Genomic DNA, 23,672 nt, shown 5'->3' on the forward strand with positions numbered 1-23,672 from the left:
TTAAGATAAACCTTATGAGATGGAAATTTTAAAGTGTGTTCTTATTAGTGTCAGGAATATTTAGAGGGTGGTTTAAATGGTAGAAGTAGTCGTAGACGCCCGAGAAAGACATTATCAATGGCGAAGCATTGCGGGATCCACAAGTAAAACATAAAACAGGTATTGTTTGATAATAAATACACTCCGAACGAGTTCCTACTGAAGATCCAATCCCCGACATCACTTTTCTAGCCTTTTTCGATTGTTTCTTACTAATAAAGTATGTACCACAAATTCCACAAATACTACGGTATTTATAATAATAATAATAATTTTATTTCAGAATGTGGGGAGGTTAATGCAATCCCACACGTCCCATATAGATACACATTTTTTTTTGTATAATAGATATAATAAATTAACCAATAAGGACAACTATGCAGGGTGTGGTATTGAGTGCGCTTGGGCCCAGCGCTCACTCAGGAGTGGCGCTGGCAGGCTGCGGCCACCAACGTGTTGGCGGAGGCCATTAGCCGCATCCTGGCTCCAGTGACCTGGTGTCTCATCAGGCCGGCAAATCCATTCAGTCCTAGTTCCGTGAACATTGTCGATGCGCTGCTGTATCTTCGGTATCCAAATATGATTCTACAGGCGTCATTATATTAAATTCGGAGTCGTTCCATCGAGCAAGTTCGGTAGTGACACCATGTCTCACACATATACAGGCCAGTACAGAATGCGTTTAACAGTATTGCTGCATTTATATACCTTCTTTCACTTCAGCGATACCTACTTAGTGATGATATTATATTAGTACAAAATAAATACTTATTCTCCGTGGTCGAGGGATAAGGCTATTGACTTGCCATCTGAAGGTCGCGGGTTCAAATCCCGGCGTGCACAAGTAAAATTTTATTTATTGAATCTCGTTATTTCACAATTTATACATTTAAAATAATACAGTTTCAGAGTGGAAGATACTCTCAGTATCGCCCTGGTGTAAGATCACCATTCAGTATTGAAATGTTGCTTCAAATGGCTTTAACCGTGTTTGGTGACCAGATCTGAAGTAAAACCATATGACGGCTAATACTTGGGGTCAATGCATTCCCCATGCTATATAGTTCTACTCACCGCAAGGTATGTTGCAATGATGCTAATAATGTAATTAATGCAATGGTGCAAATCGTTCCTGGAATGAACGAACAATGCGTATAATGCAATTTTTTACAAAACGCTGACCTCATTAATCTAGATAATTAAACGCACCTAGTAACAGAATTCTATTTATTACCAAACAGAGACCATCCAATAATAATATTTTTAGCCTTCCCCTGGCATTGTTCTTCCGCAGCGAAACGGGTTGATCGTTAAGACACCCTATGGATCATCACATCAGCGCCCTAATACCTACAACTAGTACCAGTCTCTCCTGTAGCGGTACGGATCGTTTACCCTTCCCCTGGCATTGTTCTTCCGCAGCGCAACGGGTTGTCATTGAGACACCCCTTAGATCAGAGGTTCCCAAAGTGGTCTATATAGACCCCCAGGGGTCGATATTGGCTTGCTGGGGGTCTACGTCAGCGAGAAAAAAGTTTGGGGGTCCACGAGATTCAAATGGGGGTACATACGAGCGGACCCCCATTTACCTTAAGTCAACATTTAGGAGTTCCGTAGATGACACAATACACCTAACACAAATAACACAGTTTACGTAATACTAATAATAGACTGAAAAATTACTTATTTGATATTTGTATTTTTTTATTTCGTTAAGTTGTTTATTGAGGTATATAAATAAAATTACACATTCTTTTTATAGTCAGTATTAATATATTGAAGCAATACATTGCACATCGGAAGCTGCAAATTTTCCTAGATTCCCAACTTGTTTTTGAAAAACGTCCAGGGTAATAATGATGTTCAACATTTAAATGTACTTCACTCAGACTTCAAAACTAAGTTTGAGGACATTTTGACTGTGGAAATGGAATGTTGAAGAATCGGATATCATATGACAAGAAGAACTGATCGGAATAAGCGCTAACAAAGAACTTAAGGGACAGTTCTGTAGGGCCAGCTACAGAAAGAAATTCCCGTTGCTTATCGTGCTCTATTTTCATTTGGTGTAATAAATACCTCACAAGGTCGCCCCTGTCTACACAATGTAAAGACAGAGAAACTATACACCCACCAGGTTGTTGCACAGGCAAGGGAAGGGAATCTTCTTACGAAAAAGAGAAATGATTATCACACGGGACGTTAATAGTTTTAGGAAAATTCAATATTCGGAAGGCAGGGGGTCTACGGAAAAAAATATATTTGGCAAGTGGTCTACGGGGAAAAAAAGTTTGGGAACCTCTGCCTTAGATCAACACATCAGCGCCTTACTACCGATATCGTCTAAAGCGCCTTATTACAGATCGTTTTAGACGTCATTTATATCAATTACAATATTCTTACTATATCAAGCTATTGGAAGATTATAAAAATATGCTTAAAAAGGGTATTCCAACAATTTCGTTGAACTATAACATTTGTATGGGAATGTTTGAGCGGCCCTATCATAATTTAGACTTGAGGCCAAACTTCTCAACTGAATAATTATTGTTTAATCAAAGGTGTAGCAAATGATATCTTGTACGGATTTGTGTTACTTTAAGTATTGTTTTTCAAATTATAATATAGGCACTTAGAAATCAATTTATCACCTACTTGGGGCAACTTTAGAAAATATCTGTGAGTAAATGATAAGTTCGATTCCTAGTTGTGACTGTTACCTTTTTATTTTTTATCATTATCTTCTTCTTCAATGATTTATTACATTAACTTTCAAAATTTAAGGAAAAGTTATTCCAATAAAAATTTCCTACTACGTATGTAATGTAAAATTAAATTAAATCAGTTATTAAAAAAAAATTATGGGCTTGAAGGAAGGAACACAAATTTGCCAAACATAATTGCCGAAAAACGCTTTTTTATGACGTTATATTTTTTTAAATTTATATTTTACATAGTTTAAGAAAGATTTTTTTTTCATAATTACCATTAACTCACTAAAATTTTTATTATTTTATGGATTATCTTAATATATAAAAACTTCACGTGTCACTGTGTTCGTACACGCTAATCTCCGAAACCGCCCAACCGATTTCAATAAAATGTTGGGAATATATATGGATAGTTCCAGCTTGAAATATAGGATAGTTTTGGACCCGATAGGTGACGCTGTTGTCAAGATTTTTTTTTTATTTTATCATCTAAAAGTACATACCTACAACCACAAATTTTAACTTCCCTGCATAGACGGCAATCTGTGGCAGGACAACGCCTTATTATAAAATGCATTCCAAATGGTTGAGTTAAATTCTAACTGTTTTCTAATCTTAATATATAAAAATTCAGCATGTGTATGTTTGCGTTCACAAAACTCGAAAAGTAGTCGACCGATATCGCTAAAAATTTGTTGTTATTAGTGCCAGGAGTATTTAGAATAAGACCGAGGAATACTTAACGCAATATCTCTGCACCGTAATGGGAGACGAAGTCGAATTAAAGTCAATGTAATCTAGTTTTTTAATAGTAACATTGTGGTATACAGAAGTGAATGGTGGAAGTTGGAGGCGCCCTAGAAATATATTGGTCATGTATTTTGGCCTCAAATCCAAATTCAAGATTTCGTTTGAAAAATGCCGCAGACAGGAGGGTTTTCGTGGACTATTTCCATATTTTTCTTTAAAAAATCATGCTTTACGATTCTATTACGTAATACTGTAAGATGAAATTTATTTCAATGCAGAAATTCCAGGTTTCTACTAAGTAGGTACTCCGCATTACACAGAATACTAACGCGAAAGAGGGAAATAATCATAGACATATGAATATTAGTAGACCTGCCCTAAGTTATTAAAAGCGTATTATCCCCACTCCCCATACCGGTTCCATTGGAGCCGGCTGTGCTCGCGTATGGCCTCAAGTGAAATTTGAAAACGTGACGTCATCATTCTTGTGCGAATTATGGTCGAGGCATCATCGGTTCATTTTACGAAATAACACGGCAAAATGTTGACTTGTACTACGAAAACTTGTAAAAATAGATGTGAAAAAGAGAATAAACCCAATTGTCGTATTACATTCCATATATAAGCATTATTTTACTTTATTTTAAGCATATTCACATCGTATAATATGAATCAGTTGTTACTATCACATCGAGAAACGTCTGGACGCGAAACACAAAGCTGGTTGGTTGCTGGGAAGTAAATTATGAACATTTATAGAAGTGTCTTAACTAAATACTTAAACGAAATATTCGACTCTGAAAATAGAACCAAATTTTTTTGCCGAATTTGGACTTCGCAAATTTGTTCATAACGTGGCGAGTAATTTGCGCTCCCATGTAAAAATGTCTATTCATTCAAAAGCAGGTTTTACTTTTAAGAAGTAAATGGTGATATTATAATGCGAGATGGCTATTTACTGTCAGATTGATTTATTGACGAATCACAGTCAGCCTTACTCCCTTCGTTCTTCAACAGTTGATTTTACCCCTCGCCATTATCTTCTCGTCTATTAATTCCTATGTCTGTGGAAATAATTATTACAACCAGTCAATAGACATCTTTAAATTATCATTAAATAAATACAAAAGATTGATGTTGGGGCAGTTCAGTTATGTATACCCAAAAAGAAGAAAAAACTTTTTTGTTTTACTTTTCCCATGTTAAAGTCCTTAAAAAGGGCTTTAATAATTGAATAAATAAATAAAGATTGCAGTTACCATGAACCCTGCAAACTTTCGTATACATTAGTGATTAAATCATTATTATTGCCAAGCACGTTCATTCTCTCATAATAATTATGAAGATGTCAAGAGGTGTGAAAAATCAAGCATCTTTTATTGCAATGCTCACAAGAATGAGATGGAGGTACCGCACCGGCCAAGTACAATGGATTCTCAATTTGCCATTGCCAATTTCAACAAAGCCATGAATAAATCAATTTCGCCTGTAGCGCTTAACCGCAGACACCATAAATAATATTATTGTTTTTTCATTTTATTAAACTTCCCGCGATCCGGTGATAGACGCATATTAAAATAATCGATGTGCATTATTAAATTGATAAGAAAATTCTTTTGAAACATGCATATTTGACTTTTTATAAATACACATTGGTATTTTTTAGTTTTTGGATTTCAAAATTAAAGCCTAGGGTATCTAGCACTGTCGATCGATAAAGGATTTATCGATAATGCCGATGGCCTGTCATCATTCCTGAAGACGACTGCAAATCGACGAAGTATAAACAACGTCGAATTAAGAACATTTAGTAGTTGCGAACTGTTATTTGTTCCTTGGCGATCTGCAATCATGCTCTATAATCATAGGGTTTTCCAATAAGAGGTGTTATTTTGAATAGTCCGCTATTTCGGTAGATGTTACTTTTGAAGCTGTCATTTCATCAAACGATACACGCTTCAACAACTCATTGAAATTATTAAAATTCACTTGAGTGAATCAAATGCAAATCATCTTGAGTGATGAGGCCCATTTCCACCTCGGTGGCTTCGTCAACAAGCAAAATTTTCACATCTGGAGCTCGGAAAACCCAAGAGTTATTGTTGAAAAACCTCTCTATTCTCAACGTGTGACTGTTTGGTGCGGTTTATGGTCCGGCGGAGTCATTGGACCTTACTTTTTCGAAAATGAGGCTGGAGCAACAGTTACGGTGAATGGATTGCGCTATCGAGAGATGATTAATGATTTTTTTATGGCCAGAATTGGATGGTATTGATCTGGACAACGTTTACTTTCAACAAGACGGCGCTAAGTGCCACACAAGCAACGAAACCATTGATATTTTACGATTGAATGTCAAAATAACACCTCTTATTGGAAAACCCTGTATAAGAAATTATCGACATTCAGACTTACGAATTAGATTCTTCTACGCCTCTACAACGTTGGTATGGGAAAGCCTGGTTTAACTCGGTAGAAACGCTGCGGCCGTAGTAATAAATAAAGATTTCAGTGTAGGTACCGACCTTACGCGCCGCGTTGTGTTATGTTTACACTGCTTTTATAAGTAAGGGGGATTATCTATGAAACCTTTATCGATCGACCGTGCTAGTATAGGTAAGTTATAGTTTTCGATGTCCACAGCATTAGGTTGAGTTGTTTCAAACATTCGCCACTATCAAATCAGGACCATCAAATTGTCGATCAGCCCCATTTTGATATTTTCACATTTGAATGGTTCGTTCAAAATGTGATCGGCAGACAAGCACAACAGCATGACCATTCAAATGTTAAAAATTCAAAATGGCGCTGATCAAGGTTTCGATGGCCATCAAATCGTGAGGAAAGATTGAAATACCACAACCAAAGGACTGAACGCCTCAGACATCTTTCTTTCCCAATAAAATGCATCAAACAGGGAACCGGACAAAACAGAACATGATAAAAAGGATAGGTATGGTTAGGTTAGGATTGTTTTTTTTCAACACTATTCTGTTTTTTATGGAACCTTTATGGTAGGTAAGTACTCACTAATAATCAGCGCATCTCCTGAGTTGCGATGAGACACCGCCCCCGCAGGATCTCGAGCAGGACGAGGGCGCCCCCCAGGGCCCCCAGGCGCCCCCTCCTTCGCCCCCCGGCACCACGGAGGCGCTGGGATGAAACAACTCCGCCCCCTGTTGCCGCTTCTGGCGAATGCGAATGTTTGTTACCTGGAATTAAACGAATGAGAACCGTATTATATTTTAAATGTTACTATTACATAAAATATAAAGACAAAACATACAGACATTCAAACTACAAAACATAACGTAGAAGATTGCCGGATTGACCGGATTCCCGTAGGCACATCTGTGCTGAATCAAGGATAAAATTAAACGATTGAAAGGGGAGATATGCAAATACGAATGATAGAGGGAGCGCGCTTTCAATAAAAAAAAACGATTATAGTGAAAATATTTAATAAAATGTAACTTATTTAAAATAGAGCAAAAATATTTGGATATTTATTTATGTATTATTCATTAACGCCCCATCGGGATTTTACATAGGAAATTAATAATTTATGTATATAAGTATAACATAATAAAAACTAGCATAACTATATACAACAAAAAATAAAAAATCAAATGCTAATCTAATGCCAACATCAAATCTAAATAATAACACCTGATATTGTAAATAAAGCAAAGTTTCAAATATAAAGTAAGTAGTACATTCGTATATGCATACAAATATTCATTTTTGTTGCAAACCAGTAAGACTTAAAACAGGAAAATAATTTACTGGTAAGGTATATAAAAAATAAATATATGTATGTATAATATACTGTTATGTATTATAAAACAGAAGTATAAAAAAGAAGAAAAATAATGTCTGCTGTATATATAGAAAAAAACTAATAAGTAATGGTAAAATACCAACGCTGTAATTAATATCGAATTTTAATAATAGTACTTGAAATGGAAAAATAAATCAAAGTAAAATATACATATCAAGTATGACCGTACATGCATACATATAGTCATTAATATACATGTAAAAAACCAATAAACTAAGGAGTGTGTGATAAGTGAGTGAAATGGATTTTAAAGAAACATCGTATTTTTTTATACATATGTTAACGGAACCAGGTGTATTTTTTATAATTTTCAGAAAAAAAATTGTGATTTCTAGTTTTTTTAACTCGGCATCTGAATAGAGAGTACCTTCAAAATGAACATTTTTCAAAGGGAAGTATAGTATTTGTCGGTAGAATTTCAGAAAAAAAGTGTATATTCTTTGTATACCTTATATTGTAGGTAATAGGCATTAAAATCGCTTGAAAAACGGAGTCTAGAAACGTTTGATTTCAAGCACATAACTGGTTTTTATTTATTTTGTAAATAATTTTATAAGAAAGCTAAAAACTTAATCAAGTGAAACACACATAATATCAGATACTCTTTCTCACAGATAATTTTAGCTATAATACTGTATTTTTTTAATTAGTTTCCTTTACGCGTTCATACATTCCTATTGAAAAAAAAAAATTTAGTAGTTTACATTTTTTTTGAGAAATTTATTTTTTTATTTGTATTCTACTCAAGCTAAACGATAGAAAAACCTTCTATTTATCTAAAGCATATTATTTGGTATTTATAATGTACACCAATTCGTTGCTGATTGGCGAAACGTCGAAAACGTCAAATATGTTTTAAAAACTATGCCTTAGACTTGTCAAATCGTGGGCTTCACTTTCTAACATTATCAAATGTTACCAAAACTCTCTTTACCAAACGCTGCCTTTCCTAACCTAACCTAACCTAACCCAGCATTTTGACTTCCCCGCCCGTATTGCATCGCATCACTAAAAACTTTCGCTTTATCTTTGGCTTTGAAATCATGAAAATGTCTAGGTTAACGTAACAATTTTCAGCTCGCGGCGTAATTTCCATCGCTAGTCGCCAGCTAATTTTCTATTGTTGCGCCTTCACTACGCAATACGCAAAGCCAATATGCTATATTTTAGTATGTAACCATCTAACTAGGCGCACGGATTCCGATTCGAAATCAGTTGGTAGTCAAACCTACGCCAGTGGCGTCCTTTTTAAGTTTTGAAAAATATACATATCGTCCAAGAAATATTTAATTCTTGTAATGTCGATGTGTGGAGGAATTTCCGTCCACTTTATTATTTTTTTATTTATTACAAAACAATACAAAATTTCAAATTAATATGCGAAATAAATATATATTTTCCCAATTATTCTACTACTTCATAAGGAGCTCCAGGACCTCGTGTTTATGGGAGGAGTAATTATATACACTAAGAAAATAAAGCTTAAAGGCGATGTGTAAACAATATTTAAAGTCTTATTAAATAACTAAAAAGGTAATTCGACACACAAATTAAAATAATTCAATTTTTAAATTAACTACAAACAAAATTCAATATTCAAATTAACTACAAACATATATATATATTTTTAATGATAAACTAATGTTTATAAGACAAGTGTACGGGACGGCACTGTAGTCGCCGGCCGCACAGACGATATAGCGGGAGTGGCCGGCTGGCCGCTTCGACGCCTTGGAAGGAAAACCGGGAAAAAGGAGAGAAAATGTTGAAAAAGGGGAAAAATGTGGGAAAAAATGGGGAAAAATGAGGAAAGGGAAAAGTGGGGAAAAATGTGGGGGGGAAATGGGGAAAATATAGGGAAAGGGAGAAATGGGGAAAATGTGGGAGATTATGGGAGAAAGGTATAAGGCAGGGGGAGGAAGGTAGGGGGGAACCTGCGCCCTGACAAGGGACGCTTCGACTATTGTGAAATGCTTCTTCTTGGTGAGCACCAGGGATCCGGGAGAAAGAAGAAGGCCAGGTTGAAGTGAAGATCCCAAGGCAGAAGAGGCTTGAAGAGGCAGTCAGGGGCAGTCCAGGAGAGATGTTGATGGTTCGATGGTTGCTGGATCTCTGCCGAATTGCGCAAGTTTTCTGCCTTTTAAAGGACAGAATTTTCATAGGACAGAGCGCCGTTGTCGCGCAACTCGGAAGGGGACGAATTTGACTTGGTCCCTGACTGTCTCTTTAATCCGCCTGCCCGGGACATTTTTATTTTCAGACATTTTGTGAGTGTGCACAAATTTACATATTAAAAAGGCAGCTTTGCACAATATTCAATTTTGTGCTAATTTACATATTAAAGGGAGTTGGTATTTAAAAGGGAAGCTTTGCACAATATTCAATTTTGTGCAAACGGCAAGTTTTGTAAAGGAAACTGCGTCTGCACAATTTCAAATTTCATGCAAATCCTCCATGTTTTGTACAAATTTATTATGATAGGTATTTTAATTTATAAGAGGGTGTTGGGGGGTCAAGCCTTTGTTTTTTGTCTATAATGATGACTGCTTGACCCCGTGGTTTTATTTATTAATCAATTTTTCATATAAGATGACAGATTTTACACAAGTTTTTAGAGATGATTTTGTTGCATAAATTCGAATATGCGCAGAGGTGAGTTTGTAAAGGAACTGCCTCTGCGTAAATTCAGATTTATGCAAATTAATTTAAGTCGGTGGAGGTACGTCCGGTACAACAAGGACATAGCACAAACGATAATAAATTATTATAAGCAATAATAAAAAAATAAAGTTGGTTGTTTACAGGTGAAAAAAATATAACTAGCAGTAATTGTTGATTGAAGTACTAGTACATATTGAATTATTTGACGTGTTGGAAATAAGCCGACGTGGCTTAGTAGTCCAGAGCGTCTCACCGGACATCAGAAACAGCGGGTACAATTTCCGTCGGCTGCATTTATTCTTACTCAGGAAATATTTTCAATTTGTATTGATATTACAGGCGACTAATTATTGCTTATAAAAATATAACTACAAACATAATTCAATATTCAAATTAACTACAAACATATTTCAATAAACGCAATTTTAAAGAATTAGTATTATAACAAGAGCCATTTTTTTTTAATGCTAGATAGTATAGATTATAAACGTATATGGGTCCAATATATCATTATCCAATTTCATGGAGTTAATTTGCTTTTTGAATTGTTCTTAGTTCAAAACTTCGGTTACCTCAATTTTGTTTTTGGACAATAACATATTGTACCATTTCACACCTAAATACAAATAGTGGTGCTGAGCCTTGGCCGTTCTTACCATTGCGCATCGGGATAACTATTAGGCCTTTTTGTTTTGAATCTATTGCCAAGGGGTGAAGTGCTAAAGGGTGAATTTTATTGATGAAGTATTCTTTATAAATTTGATTTAAGGCGTTTCTTTATACAGTTTATGATAGTTACATTAAATTCCCTAAAATCTATTCCCTGAAGTTGGGAAGTCGTATGGTTTCATAAGGATAATTTTAATAATTACTCTTTGAATTGTTATTATGTGTTATAAGGTGGCTTTAAAGGCCCCTACCCACCCAATAATGCCAGACTGCAAAAGGGACTGCATTTATGCATAATAATAGACAATTTTGATGGTTTTCTTGTTTAATATGTTTTATATGTAGTAGTCATAGATATAGAAGTAGATAGATGTAGTAGTCATAGATATGTAATAGTCAAAGATAAGTTTTCTTATTCTTTCCACTGTGATATTTATATTGTCTTTCCATGTAACATTTGTATCTAGTAAGATTCCGAGATATTTAACATTAGATTTATGATTTAGTTTAGCGCAGTCCGACAATGTAATGTAATTTAACATTAGATTTATGATTTAGTTTGGCGCAGTCCGCTAATGTAATGTCATTTAACATTAGATTTATGATTTAGTTTAGCGCAGTCCGCTAATTTAATGTCATTTAACATTAGATGTATGCTTTAGTTTGGCGTAGTCCGCTAATTAAATGTCATTTAACATTAGATTTATGATTTAGTTTAGCGCAGTCCGCTAATGTAATGTCACTTAACATTAGAGTTATGATTTAGTTTAGCGCAGCCCGCTAGTGTAATGTCATTTAACATTAGATTTATGCTTTAGTTTAGCGCAGTCCGCTAATGTAGGTAATGTTACTTAACATTAGAGTTATGATTTAGTTTAGCGCAGTCCGCTAATGTAATGTCACTTAACACTAGAGTTATGATTTAGTTTAGCGCAGCCCGCTAGTGTAATGTCATTTAACATTAGATTTATGCTTTAGTTTAGCGCAGTCCGCTAATGTAGGTAATGTTACTTAACATTAGAGTTATGATTTAGTTTAGCGCAGTCCGCTAATGTAATGTCACTTAACACTAGAGTTATGATTTAGTTTAGCGCAGCCCGCTAGTGTAATGTCATTTACCATTAGATTTATGATTTAGTTTAGCGCAGTCCGCTAATGTAATGTCACTTAACATTAGAGTTATGATTTAGTTTAGCGCAGCCCGCTAGTGTAATGTCATTTAACATTAGATTTATGCTTTAGTTTAGCGCAGTCCGCTAATGTAGGTAATGTTACTTAACATTAGAGTTATGATTTAGTTTAGCGCAGTCCGCTAATGTAATGTCACTTAACACTAGAGTTATGATTTAGTTTAGCGCAGCCCGCTAGTGTAATGTCATTTAACATTAGATTTATGCTTTAGTTTAGCGCAGTCCGCTAATGTAATGACATTTATACAATATTTTTAATGAATTACTATTATCTATTATATTATCATAATATAAAATTATCTGTTATAGTAAAACCATTTATCCATTATAACATATAATAATTTTGACAACTTTAATTTATCACTTTCGTGATAACATCTAATTCAAAAAAGTGTAAAACTGGTTTTAACTAGTTTGGAACACCCGCCCACAGTCCCCTCTTACCCCGCAGTGACCCAACGCTATCGCTATCTAGAGGTACTGATACCGCAACACACGCAAGGATCTCCACGAACATAAAATCTTACTTTATTTTTTTTATTTAAAAACGTGCTTTTTTAAAAATGTACTGGAATTTGAGTTAGATAGTAATTCGGTGAATATTTGAGTAAGATAGTAAAACGGTGAATATTTGAGTTAGATAGTAATAAGGTGAATATTTGAGTTAGATAGTAATACGGTGAATATTTGAGTTAGATAGTAATACGGTGAATATTTGAGTTAAATAGTAATACGGTGAATAATGAGAAAAATCATGTATTTTAAACGAATGACCGAAGCTTACTATCCGCAAGTCCGACACTGTGTCCTAAACTACTTCACACTATGCCATTCCTACTCACATGCTCTGTGAACTTCGTGGTCATAACATAGTTACCGCTAATTGACACCTGCTCTTCAGATCCTAGACCCAAACCAAGATCATAGTCAAAGTAAAGTTGCCTCCGCCGCAGTAAGTATCCCCAATCTAATTTAGCCAGCCGGTCCGTGCTATTCACTTCTCCCATCATTCATCTCCTCATTGCGGGAGAGGCTGGAATAATACCATGGGGATGCGGTGCCTCGCCGTATAAACCTAATGGGAACTGGGAACCTCCATGCAGCGTGTAATTGGTTCCTGGAAAGGTTGTGATTTGCGGCACGGCTTTGCAAATAATGATAAATGAATCATGCATGATGCAGACAAATTGACGCTAACTTAAATCAACCAAAACGAATACAAGAAATCATTTCTTATTATTTTCTCATATATCCGTCACGTATTCTTGTAAATTTTTTTATATCATTGAAGAAGAAGTTAATACTAACAAATCTAAACGAAAATGAAACAGAACAAGACACAGAAAATAAAAGGATAACGGTCATAACTAGGAAACGAACTAAGGATATCATATCTTACCGGGACAGCGTGTTAACTACTCGACTACTTAGGACCTAGATAATAAACGTCATATTTATCGATCTTAAATACAATTTTCCCAAAATTGTGTGGTTAAGACGCTGTCCCGGTAAGACAAGAGATACTGAGTTCGATTTCTAGTTGTGACCGTTATCATTTTTATTTTCTGTGTCTTGTTCTGTTTCATGTTTCATTTAGATTTGTTATCATTATCTTCTTTCAATGATTTATTACGCTAATGGATATAACCTTCAAAAAGTTAAAGATAAATTTGTTACTGATTAAGTTTTTTCTTTATCTTATTGTTTTTGTGCAGATACACATATATTTCAGAACTTTTATTTAGTGTTTCTACATATTTAAATAAAAATATTTTTTAATTCTCGAGATGTTATTATTTTTACAAGCGACAAATATTCCACCTTCTCAATGTTTATCACACGTTAAAAGAATTGTACCCATCAGAACTTTAAAGTTTTATTTCTAATAAACTGTCACCATTTCATAAGAATGTTTACATATGATAGAAGAATCTTAAAGAACGGGTAAAACGGGGCTTGCAGAGGCAGGACCATATTATCTAACGAGTCTAGTAAAATTATAAATATTACAAAATAAATGTTACACTTATTATAATTTCAGTAAAATTAACGTAACAGATGACACAAATTAAACATGATGTATAATATACAGGGTTTTCCAATAAGAGGTGTTATTTTGAATAACCCGCTATTTCGGTAGATGTTACTTTTGCAGCTGTCATTTTCTAACATTACGCCAGTAGAAACTACGCCATTAATAAAAATGGAACGATACACGCTTCAACAATGCATTGAAATTATTAAAATTCACTTGAGTGAATCAAATGCAAATCATCTTGAGTTATGAGGCCCATTTCCACCTCGGTGGCTTCGTCAACAAGCAAAATTGTCACATCTGGAGCTCGGAAAACCCAAGAGTTATTGTTGAAAAGCCTCTTTATCCTCAACGTGTGACTGTTTGGTACGGTTTATGGTCCGGCGGAGTCATTGGACCTTACTTTTTCGAAAATGAGGCTGGAGCAACAGTTACGGTGAATGGATTGCGCTATCGAGATGTGATTAATGATTTTTTATGGCCGGAATTGGATGGTATTGATCTAGACAACGTTTACTTTCACACAAACAACGAAACCATTGATCTTTTACGATTGAATATCAAAATAACATCTCTTATTGGAAAACCCTGTACTTTCAGTACAAAACTGTGTTTTGTAGTTTGCTGCCATTTAAAAAGCAAATTAATAATAAATTCAAAAATATATTCAACATTAATGCATTATGAAGTCGTTATCAAAGCACAGAGTTCCATTCTCGTTTCAAATCGTTTTATTTGGTTTCTTTTGACAGGATTAACATATCTCAACACGCTCGTTGGTGCATATAAATTACTGTCTAAACATTTTTGTTCCGGAGCATTACAAGTCTCGAGGATTCTGGACGATGAATGTAAAGCTGAATGATAAATGATAATTGTCTTAATTTGAACCCGGCTCTTTTTAAAATGAAAATATTACCACTTTTTTTCTTCTGGTGGGTTTCTAAGAGATTTATTTGACTTTATTAACAGTACTACTAACAGAGACCCTTGACCTCTCCAGTTGGACTCTCTCAACCCCGACACATAAATTACATTGTAGTTCACAAAGAAAACTTACTAAGAAAAATATTATTAATTTATTGAAATCTCGTCAAATTTTTCGTTTTTCTGTTAAAAAAGGGTCTGCGGGCCTATAACGAATGAATTGAAAGAGTTCCTAACAAAGTATTAGTTAAAAGCAATTTTTTGTGAGGACGGCGGAACACGTGTTCATACAAATACTGATATTGATACTGACATGCTTATATAGTAGCATTCCGTTATGATATCTATTAGGAAAAGAACAAGTGTTTTCGATATATTCTGAATGACTAATATTTTATCAAGAAGTTCGCTTATTCTTTTTTAACAGGGTGATTTTTCTCCGGGTGGAAGGATTTCTACCGACCCCTCATACTTTTTCTTTCCCATAACTTCTTCTCCTTCCTTCCTTTAAAAAAACCCTCCACACAGCATCCTCAAAGATGACGTAGTTCTTGAGTGAAATTATTTTCCTCAGGGCCTCCTGTGTGGATTTAATGTAAAAATAAAAAATAATTAAATGCTATTTACTTACCAAAATCTACAAAAGACATTGTGCTTGGATATTCTACTGCATGGCAAATTTAAAAAAAAAATAAGGATAATTATTAAAAGTACGGAAAAATATTTATTATTCTTTGAAATCATTTAGTTTACTGAAAAATATTTGTTATGTTCTAATTGATAACGTTTGAAATCCGTAGTTATACACGGTGTCCGGAAACTCGTAGTACAAGCGGGAAACTGGAGAATCTACACCACATGGGGAACCCAAAAAAACATAAAGTTTTTTGATTTGAGCATTTTCAAAAAAAAAAAAAAAAAACCAAAAAAAAATATTTTTCGGCTATTTTAGGGTTAAAGTTTTTTCTGGTGTTTAGGGTTGAATAACAGATGTTTTAACCCTGCAGAGCAGAAATATTTTATGATTACACCGGGTTAAATGAAGGGTGATTTCAAAATAATGCTTCAAATCCGAGTTTCTTCATTTGTTTTACTTTCAAATAGTTTTAATTAGTTGGGTACTTTGATCTTCAGTAATAATTTATAAGAATTTGATTAAAAAAAAAAAAAAAAAAAAAAATCAACTTCAAACTCGATTTACTCGATAACGAAAGCACAAATAAAAAAAAATATACTACAAAATCGACTCCAAATGTGATGTAGATTCACCAGTTTCCCGCTTGTACTACGAGTTTCCGGACACCCTGTATATTTCAAATGTTTTTTTGTTCATTGTTGAGTAGATGAAAACCAGACACGAACAAAGATATTCACAAAATATAATAGTTTTAAAAAAGATATTTAACCTACAACCTCAACTATTTACTCATAAACGTGAAATGCTTTCACATAAAATATATATTATGATGCCTTGCGGCGTTGGAATGCAAAAATTAAAAAAAAGGTTTGTTCTGGGATTATTATAATTACGTACGAAAATAAATAGTTCAAATCTCAACTTACATTAAAATTTCTTCCCACTGCGTAACTGAAGAATGTGGTGAGGAGAAATGATAAGAGCGCCAAGTAACTGTAAGAAAAAGAAAATATACAATTAGAGAAAAGTTTTACAAAGTTTAGTTATGAAACAACTCACGAAAGGTCATTCTGAAGTAGATTTTATAAAACATATTCCTAAGTAGGTGAGGGAAAGATCTGGTCACTAAACATAGCTAAAGCCTTCGCAAATATCCTTTGGATTCATTGAATGATGTAAATGTATATAAGGTGATAACGGACATACTTGAAGTGATTCCTGGCATTATTTGAAAAAAAAATGTAACTGAAATTTTGTTTTTTTTTATATTATAATGTTTTTTTTAACAAAAAACTACAAATCGACAGGTATGGTCGATGTGAGGGGTTGGGCGATTACTCGGCCGAGTGGCCAGTGACAACGTCAGGAAATAGGAATTGGACAGGTATGGTCGATGTGAGGGGTTGGGCGATTACTCGGCTGAGTGACCAGTGACAACGTCAGGAAATAGGAATTGGACAGGTATGGTCAATGTGAGGGGTTGGGCGATTACTCGGCCGAGTGACCAGTGACAACGTCAGGAAATAGAAATTGGACAGGTATGGTCGATGTGAGGGGTTGGGCGATTCCTCAGCTGAGTGACCAGTGACAACGTCAGGAAGTAGGAATTGGACAGGTATGGTCGATGTGAGGGGTTGGGCGATTACTCGGCCGAGTGACCAGTGACAACGTCAGGAAATAGGAATTGGACAGGTATGGTCGATGTGAGGGGTTGGGCGATTACTCAGCTGAGTGACCAGTGACCAGTGACAACGTCAGGAAGTAGGAATTGGACAGGTATAGTCGATGTGAGGGGTTGGGCGATTACTCGGCTGAGTGACCAGTGACAACGTCAGGAAGTAGGAATTGGACAGGTATGGTCGATGTGAGGGGTTGGGCGATTACTCGGCCGAGTGACCAGTGACAACGTCAGGAAGTAGGAATTGGACAGGAATAGTCGATGTGAGGGGTTGTGCGATTACTCAGCTGAGTGACCAGTGACCAGTGACAACGTCAGGAAGTAGGAATTGGACAGGTATAGTCGATGTGAGGGGTTTGGCGATTACTCAGCTGAGTGACCAGTGACCAGTGACAACGTCAGGAAGTAGGAATTGGACAGGTATAGTCGATGTGAGGGGTTAGGCGATTACTTGACTGAGTGACCAGTGACAACATCATTAATGCCGTATTTATCAATCTTATCACTCTAGTTCACTGAAAAGTCACGAGCAGCCATTGAAATGTACCTACTTTTAAAAATATAAAATCTGTGAAAACCATCGAGTTACTGAAAAACTGTGAAAACCATCGAGCAACTGAAAACCTGTGATAACCATCGAACAACTGAAAACCTGTAAAAATTAGATACTTTTTACGAATTGTTACATTTAAGAAAAGAACTTAAAGCTCTGCCACGGGGGTCTTATTTTAAGATGTTATTTTAATCGTTCAAAGAACTTTAATACGCCGATGTCACAGAACATGTATTATCCATAACTACTGAGAATAGAGACTCGTCATAAAATAATATGAGAAAGTTTGAAAAAATCGTGACTAAATCAAAATGAGGCGTGAATACGTCCATCATCTCATGTAATAAGTATTTTTCTTCTTAAAACCACCTTCATAAAATCTATAAAATGGTCATGTTTGTCGGTGTTTAACGACCTACAAGCGATAAATATATCATACCCTATATAAATAATATGGAAAAGTTTCCTGAATACGACGTCCAATTATCCACGACCAGACTTTTATGGACTGTAAAGAGAATCTATCGAGTTTTAATAGACGTGACATATTGGTTGTTTTATGGCAGTGTTCGGAGTTACAGGTGAATAGAGATGACCCTAGAAACCAATAATTCTTATTGTACATAAATGTGTAGGTATACAGACCAACACATAGAATACATGCTGGCGCAGACCTGTGAAAAATCAAGGGAAAATCATTTCCAATTTGAAAAAAAATTAAAATAATTTTCTGTTCCAAATATTATAATATAGCTTCCAATTTTGAAAATAAACTCAAAGCAGATTTAAGTTCATTGAACCAGAGTTACTTAGGACGCACAGACAAGCGAAATTTGTATTTTTTGATGATTGATAATTTGATAATCAGAAGAAGAATATCATATTCGGTACACGTGAAAAATGACTGAAATGTTTTTTTATTAATTTTGTTATTGCATTTTTAATTTTTTTTTCAAAGAACCATGTGGACACTCATTTCAAATATTGAAAAAAATAATCGTCTAGTTCCATTAATAATATTGTATGTTTATTTATTTATTACATTACATACCAAAAAGACAAGATAATATTGCAATATCCGTATAAGTATATTAAAAATAATTACAAATGTTATTATGAATTGTAGGTCGACATTAGTTCCTAGCTAGGCAGATTGCCCATTCTAAGGAACCAAATGCTGTAAAAATTGCCAACAATTTATTCTGTAAAATTAATGTGTCGCTGTTTTTTTTATCAAATTTGATATATATTAAGTTTTTACTTAATGAGTCATTAATAGGTAGCCATGTAAAATTTTACGTGACATTATTTAATAGTTTTTCAGTCTCCACCCTCCCAAGCCAATCAACCATTTAGTTATTATTGAACCGATGAAAGACATTTTGCATGTTTTAATATTCAATTCTTCGGGGATTTTATTGTATAATTTCCGTCCCAGATATGTATACGACTTTTGATACTTTGCCGTATTGCTGCCTGGGACCACGAGATCCTTTCGTGTGTGATTTCTTGTGATATATTTATGATCAATTTCATCAAGATTTTCTATATTTTTGTGTACATGAATAATAACACTTTTTATGTAATGTTGACGAACATATATTTTTTATATATAGGTACTTTAACGCAGGTCTATTGTTGAAAAGATTTTTTTATTTATTTATTTAATTTTTTAAATGTCACTGTTTATTAGGAATAATGCATAAGGAAAGTACACTGTTTAAATGATTGAAGCCCTATATTGCTGCACGTTTCAAGTAGTAAATTCCGTGTCCTCTGGTGGAAGTCCACCATTCGGAATCGAAACGCTACTTGAAATGATTTTTGTCGTAATTAGTGACCAGATCTGAATAGCTGGGTACTTCTTAACCTTCCTCCTCATCTAATTCCCTTCCCTGCCCTTTCATTTCAGCCTCACAACATACTCCAATAGGGAATGCCATTGTCCCACTTGCTCTGGACGGTTGGGAGTACTTGGGACTCTTTCGATATAACTAACTAACTAACCACCACGCCGTTTCACTGCTCGGGTAGGCAGAGAGGACGGGCCGCCTAATAACTCCTAAGCACTCCTTGCTTCATTCACATTCATACATCGTATCATACGAACCCTTCCATTATTCTGAGATGGCCCAACTCCAGTATTTTGATTCACAAATTTACTAATTACGCTTGTATCAACCCTGCATTCTTTGCGAATCTCCACATTTCTCACGAGAGCAAAGATGGTTTTACCATACATACGTTTCAGGAATCTCATTTCTACAGAAATCGCATTCAATCTACTTTCATCCTTCCTCTGCCTGTTCCATTCTCACTGTCTTACATCAAGGTGGGTATAATATGTTTTATAAATTAATTCTATAAAATACTACAGGCACTGTCCACTATCCAGTCGTCAAGTGCGTAAACGTCGCTCGTTCATCTTGAAAGCGATTAGTGATTGTACCGAAGCGTCAGTTCCTCTTCTAAATATTAAAAGTATAAGCTCGGTGCCCTGTTCCCACCTCCGGACATGTTCAAGTAGAGTCTGCCTCCTACCAGAGATTTAATACTAAATCTTAAATCTCTCGAGCCTTTAATTACAAGTTGCCTACATAAACATTCCTGCGCATATATGCACTTATAACCTGCCTGCATTCAGTTAAGATGATAGTCGGGAGTAATCGTTGAAGCAATACACTTCGTTTTTCCCACGTTTTTAATAATTTCAATAGATTTTAGCAGCACCAACCAACAAAGTAGATTCCTACCTACCTACCTAACGAATCCTTTTTTACCTAGCAAACCTATGAAAAATGAAGCCTTCGACACCATTTTTAAGAAGACATATGGAAGGCTACTGTCAGTTAAACATTTTCGCCAAAGTTGGTACATGTTTTTATGTATTCCATTTTCGTTACTTCTTCGTTCTACTTAAGTCGGATTTTTTTTCGGAACGGGAATTCTGGGACTAACTATTGTAATATGATGTACTTATAATTATGTCGAGTCAGAGGACATCTGCAATTTATCACTTAATAAATACAAAATATTGTTGCTAGGCAGTACAGTTATGTATAAAAAAAACTGTAAAACAGTAATGGAATTGTATATAATTTTACTAACTAGACGGAGAAAAATGAGTATTGCCGTTACTTATTGAAATCAAAACATGATTGCAAGCTATTTCCTAACAAACTATTAGTACATTCAGAATATATTGGAATACGTGTTTACGCAGCTGCGTTTATCCTAATAAATATAGTGTCGAAATGCGAAAATATTAAAAATTTTATCCGATATATTTATTGAAGTTCCGACATAACACATTCGTGTTTTACTGAGAGTTTGTTAGGAAACCTGTCAATTCATTCGTTAAAGGCATGCAGTCCCGTTTCCAACCGGAATACTAATAATTTGACCATATGTTTAATAAATTACTAATATTTTATATCAGTCAGTTTTCTCCATGTAATTCCTTAGTGAAAAATCTTAAAAAGGGCGTTAATAAATATAGTAACGAATTCTGTCTGTCTATTAACATATATATGTTTTTATTTCAAGGAAAAATGTACAGAATATTCATGTTTTAGTATTATTTCACCCGCCATGTTAGGATATCCCTGAGTTATGTTAGGATATCCCTGAGTTATGTTAGGATATCCCTGAGTTATGTTAGGATATCCATGAGTTATGTTAGGATATCCCTGAGTTATGTTATGATATCCCTGAGTTATGTTAGGATATCCCTGAGTTATGTGATGATATCCCTGAGTTATGTTAGGATATCCCTGAGTTATGTTATGATATCCCTGAGTTATAGCGGGTGAAGTTTATAGATTGAAAATTTTCATAATTGTTATTAATTTATCCAATTCAGATTTTGTTATAAATATTTTTTTATCATAATTTAAGTGAGAAAATTGGACAAGGAATGTGAAAGATGGTTAGAGTTAGAATGCATGGGTGTTGTAATAAAAAAAAAATATTATTAAGATGATTTGTATAGCGCCGTTTTTGTACAAAATTACCTAAAGGGCGCTGAACATATTGCAGAGGGGAGGATTCATAGAGTTATTTGTGTTAATAATTTACATAAAAACTGTATATTTTCTAAAAATATATAATATTTGCTATTTTAGACACCACATATTTAATCTTACATAACTAAAATCAATAATATAATTTTTTTAAAATTATTAATGTTGATGATTTATCAATTTATTTCATCACATCAGAATCACAATTCAATATGTAATCGTATTATTCACTTTCAGCACTTTTTAGACACGAGTCATATTTCATCAGGATATCATTTGAATGAACATATTAATATTTGAGATTGAGTCACTTTATTGTTGGTTTATATCAATTTTGTAATTAATATGGATTTCACATTACCCCTTCTAAAAGCAAACTAATTGAAAATGCCATAACGTTAATTGGGTAGCGGGTGTACGTTTTCAATATTATACTATCGGACCCACTGCGGTGACGGTCATACTAATCAAATAGGATTATACTGTTTGCAGGGGTAAGGAAAGTTATTAAATCACTAATCATATTTATTTTAATAATTATTATATTTGTATAGCACTGTTTTTTTGTGAAAAATCACTTTAGAAAAACGTTTTTTTTTTCAATTTTGTAACTTAGATCAAATTATCGTAAAAAATGTCGAAAAACACCAAAAATTGTTGGATTTAAGGCCGGCCCTAAGCCAAACGGTGTCTGGCGGGAGTAAAATGTTGACGTTCCTTGTCAAATCCGGTAGACGTCTAGGTAGGTAATCACTGTTATCGATAATAATCGGATTAATGTATTTTTTGTAGCGCCGTTTTTTATTGTGAAAAATAATCTTAAGGCGATGCACTACGTCGTGTAATATTTTAAATTGAGCCGCTATCAATAACAACCCTTACGTAGATGGCGGTAAAGTTTAAATTCCCGCTTAACACCATCCGCCTGTTTTGATTTATGCAAGAAAAAAACATGGCCAAAAAGTGCCTTTTATTTTATTTTATGGATGTTCAGGCATAAATATTTAAATGTTTTTCGATCATTTTATAAATAAATTGATTTGCCACACTATACAATAAAATTATAACCGAAAATGGGTTCGTAAGTAGGAGATTTTGAACTTTAAAGCAGTTTTCATAGGCCTTTACACTATTTTTTTCTAGGCTTATTAAAAGACTTATCTAAAAAATACTCGGTTATTTCAAAGGCCAAGATGTATTCTACTCGCAGTATTTAATTAAAGCATCTGAAACATTTGTAGGCGACCAAATTTTCAAACCATAAACACATGATTTTGCATTACTACGTATGGCATCGCCTTAAGGGCGATGTGTTAGGACCGTTAGGTGTTAGGTATTCTCAGCGCCTTGGTGCCTTGACGATTCGGCGTCTGGAGCGGACTGCTCCAATTGCTCCCGCACAGGGCCGGCGCTGGTTGGATTTGACCACCTTTTGAAAGTTATGAATAAGTTTAAAAATATTTTCAACGAAAATTGTAAGGATTCAACCAATTTTCATAGAAAGCATTTATGAGACTTATGATAGAAATATTTTTTTATAATAAAACGTTGCCTAATCGTATTTTTTTTTATTTGACCACTTTAAATTATTCTATGTCACAAGTATTCGTAAGATGGCAGGTATTTACGTCATTTGCTTTATTTTAACCATAATGTATAACGATAATCCGTTTTTTGTCTAAAGTAGCAAAAAAAATAATTTGACAACATCACCTTCATCTAAACAACGATTAGGTAATTGAAACACCTCACTAACATAAACAAAATCTGTAGGTTTTAGATGACTAGGATAAAACTAAAAGCAATGTTAATATTTTCTAAAACAACATATATGTATATATTGATGAAACACGACAAGTCCAAAAACGCGATGAGGCGATGACAGTTCATTTGTTAGAGCAGACATTGGGATAGTGAAAAAGTAATCATGAGTTCAAATCCCAGTCATGGATCACTCTG

The 23,672-nt window shown here is 34.4% G+C and overlaps 1 protein-coding gene across 7 annotated transcripts in view; it reads right to left on the bottom strand.

The window, feature by feature from the left end:
• Ppn (proteoglycan-like sulfated glycoprotein papilin) overlaps positions 1-23,672 on the bottom strand; it is a 206,263-nt gene that overhangs the window by 44,147 nt on the left and 138,444 nt on the right. For all 7 annotated transcript variants that reach the window (XM_089641050.1, XM_089641049.1, XM_089641047.1 and 4 more), the window contains 2 exons: positions 16,387-16,453; positions 6,531-6,712 (listed from right to left, as the gene is read on the bottom strand). In XM_089641050.1, the coding sequence (XP_089497176.1) occupies positions 6,531-6,712; positions 16,387-16,453 (249 nt within the window). The remainder of the gene's footprint in view (positions 1-6,530; positions 6,713-16,386; positions 16,454-23,672) is intronic.

Source organism: Hesperophylax consimilis, chromosome 16 (genome assembly GCF_061612785.1).
Source record: "Hesperophylax consimilis isolate HC1 chromosome 16, BYU_Hcon_1.0, whole genome shotgun sequence".
Classification (NCBI taxonomy): Eukaryota; Metazoa; Arthropoda; class Insecta; order Trichoptera; family Limnephilidae; genus Hesperophylax; species Hesperophylax consimilis.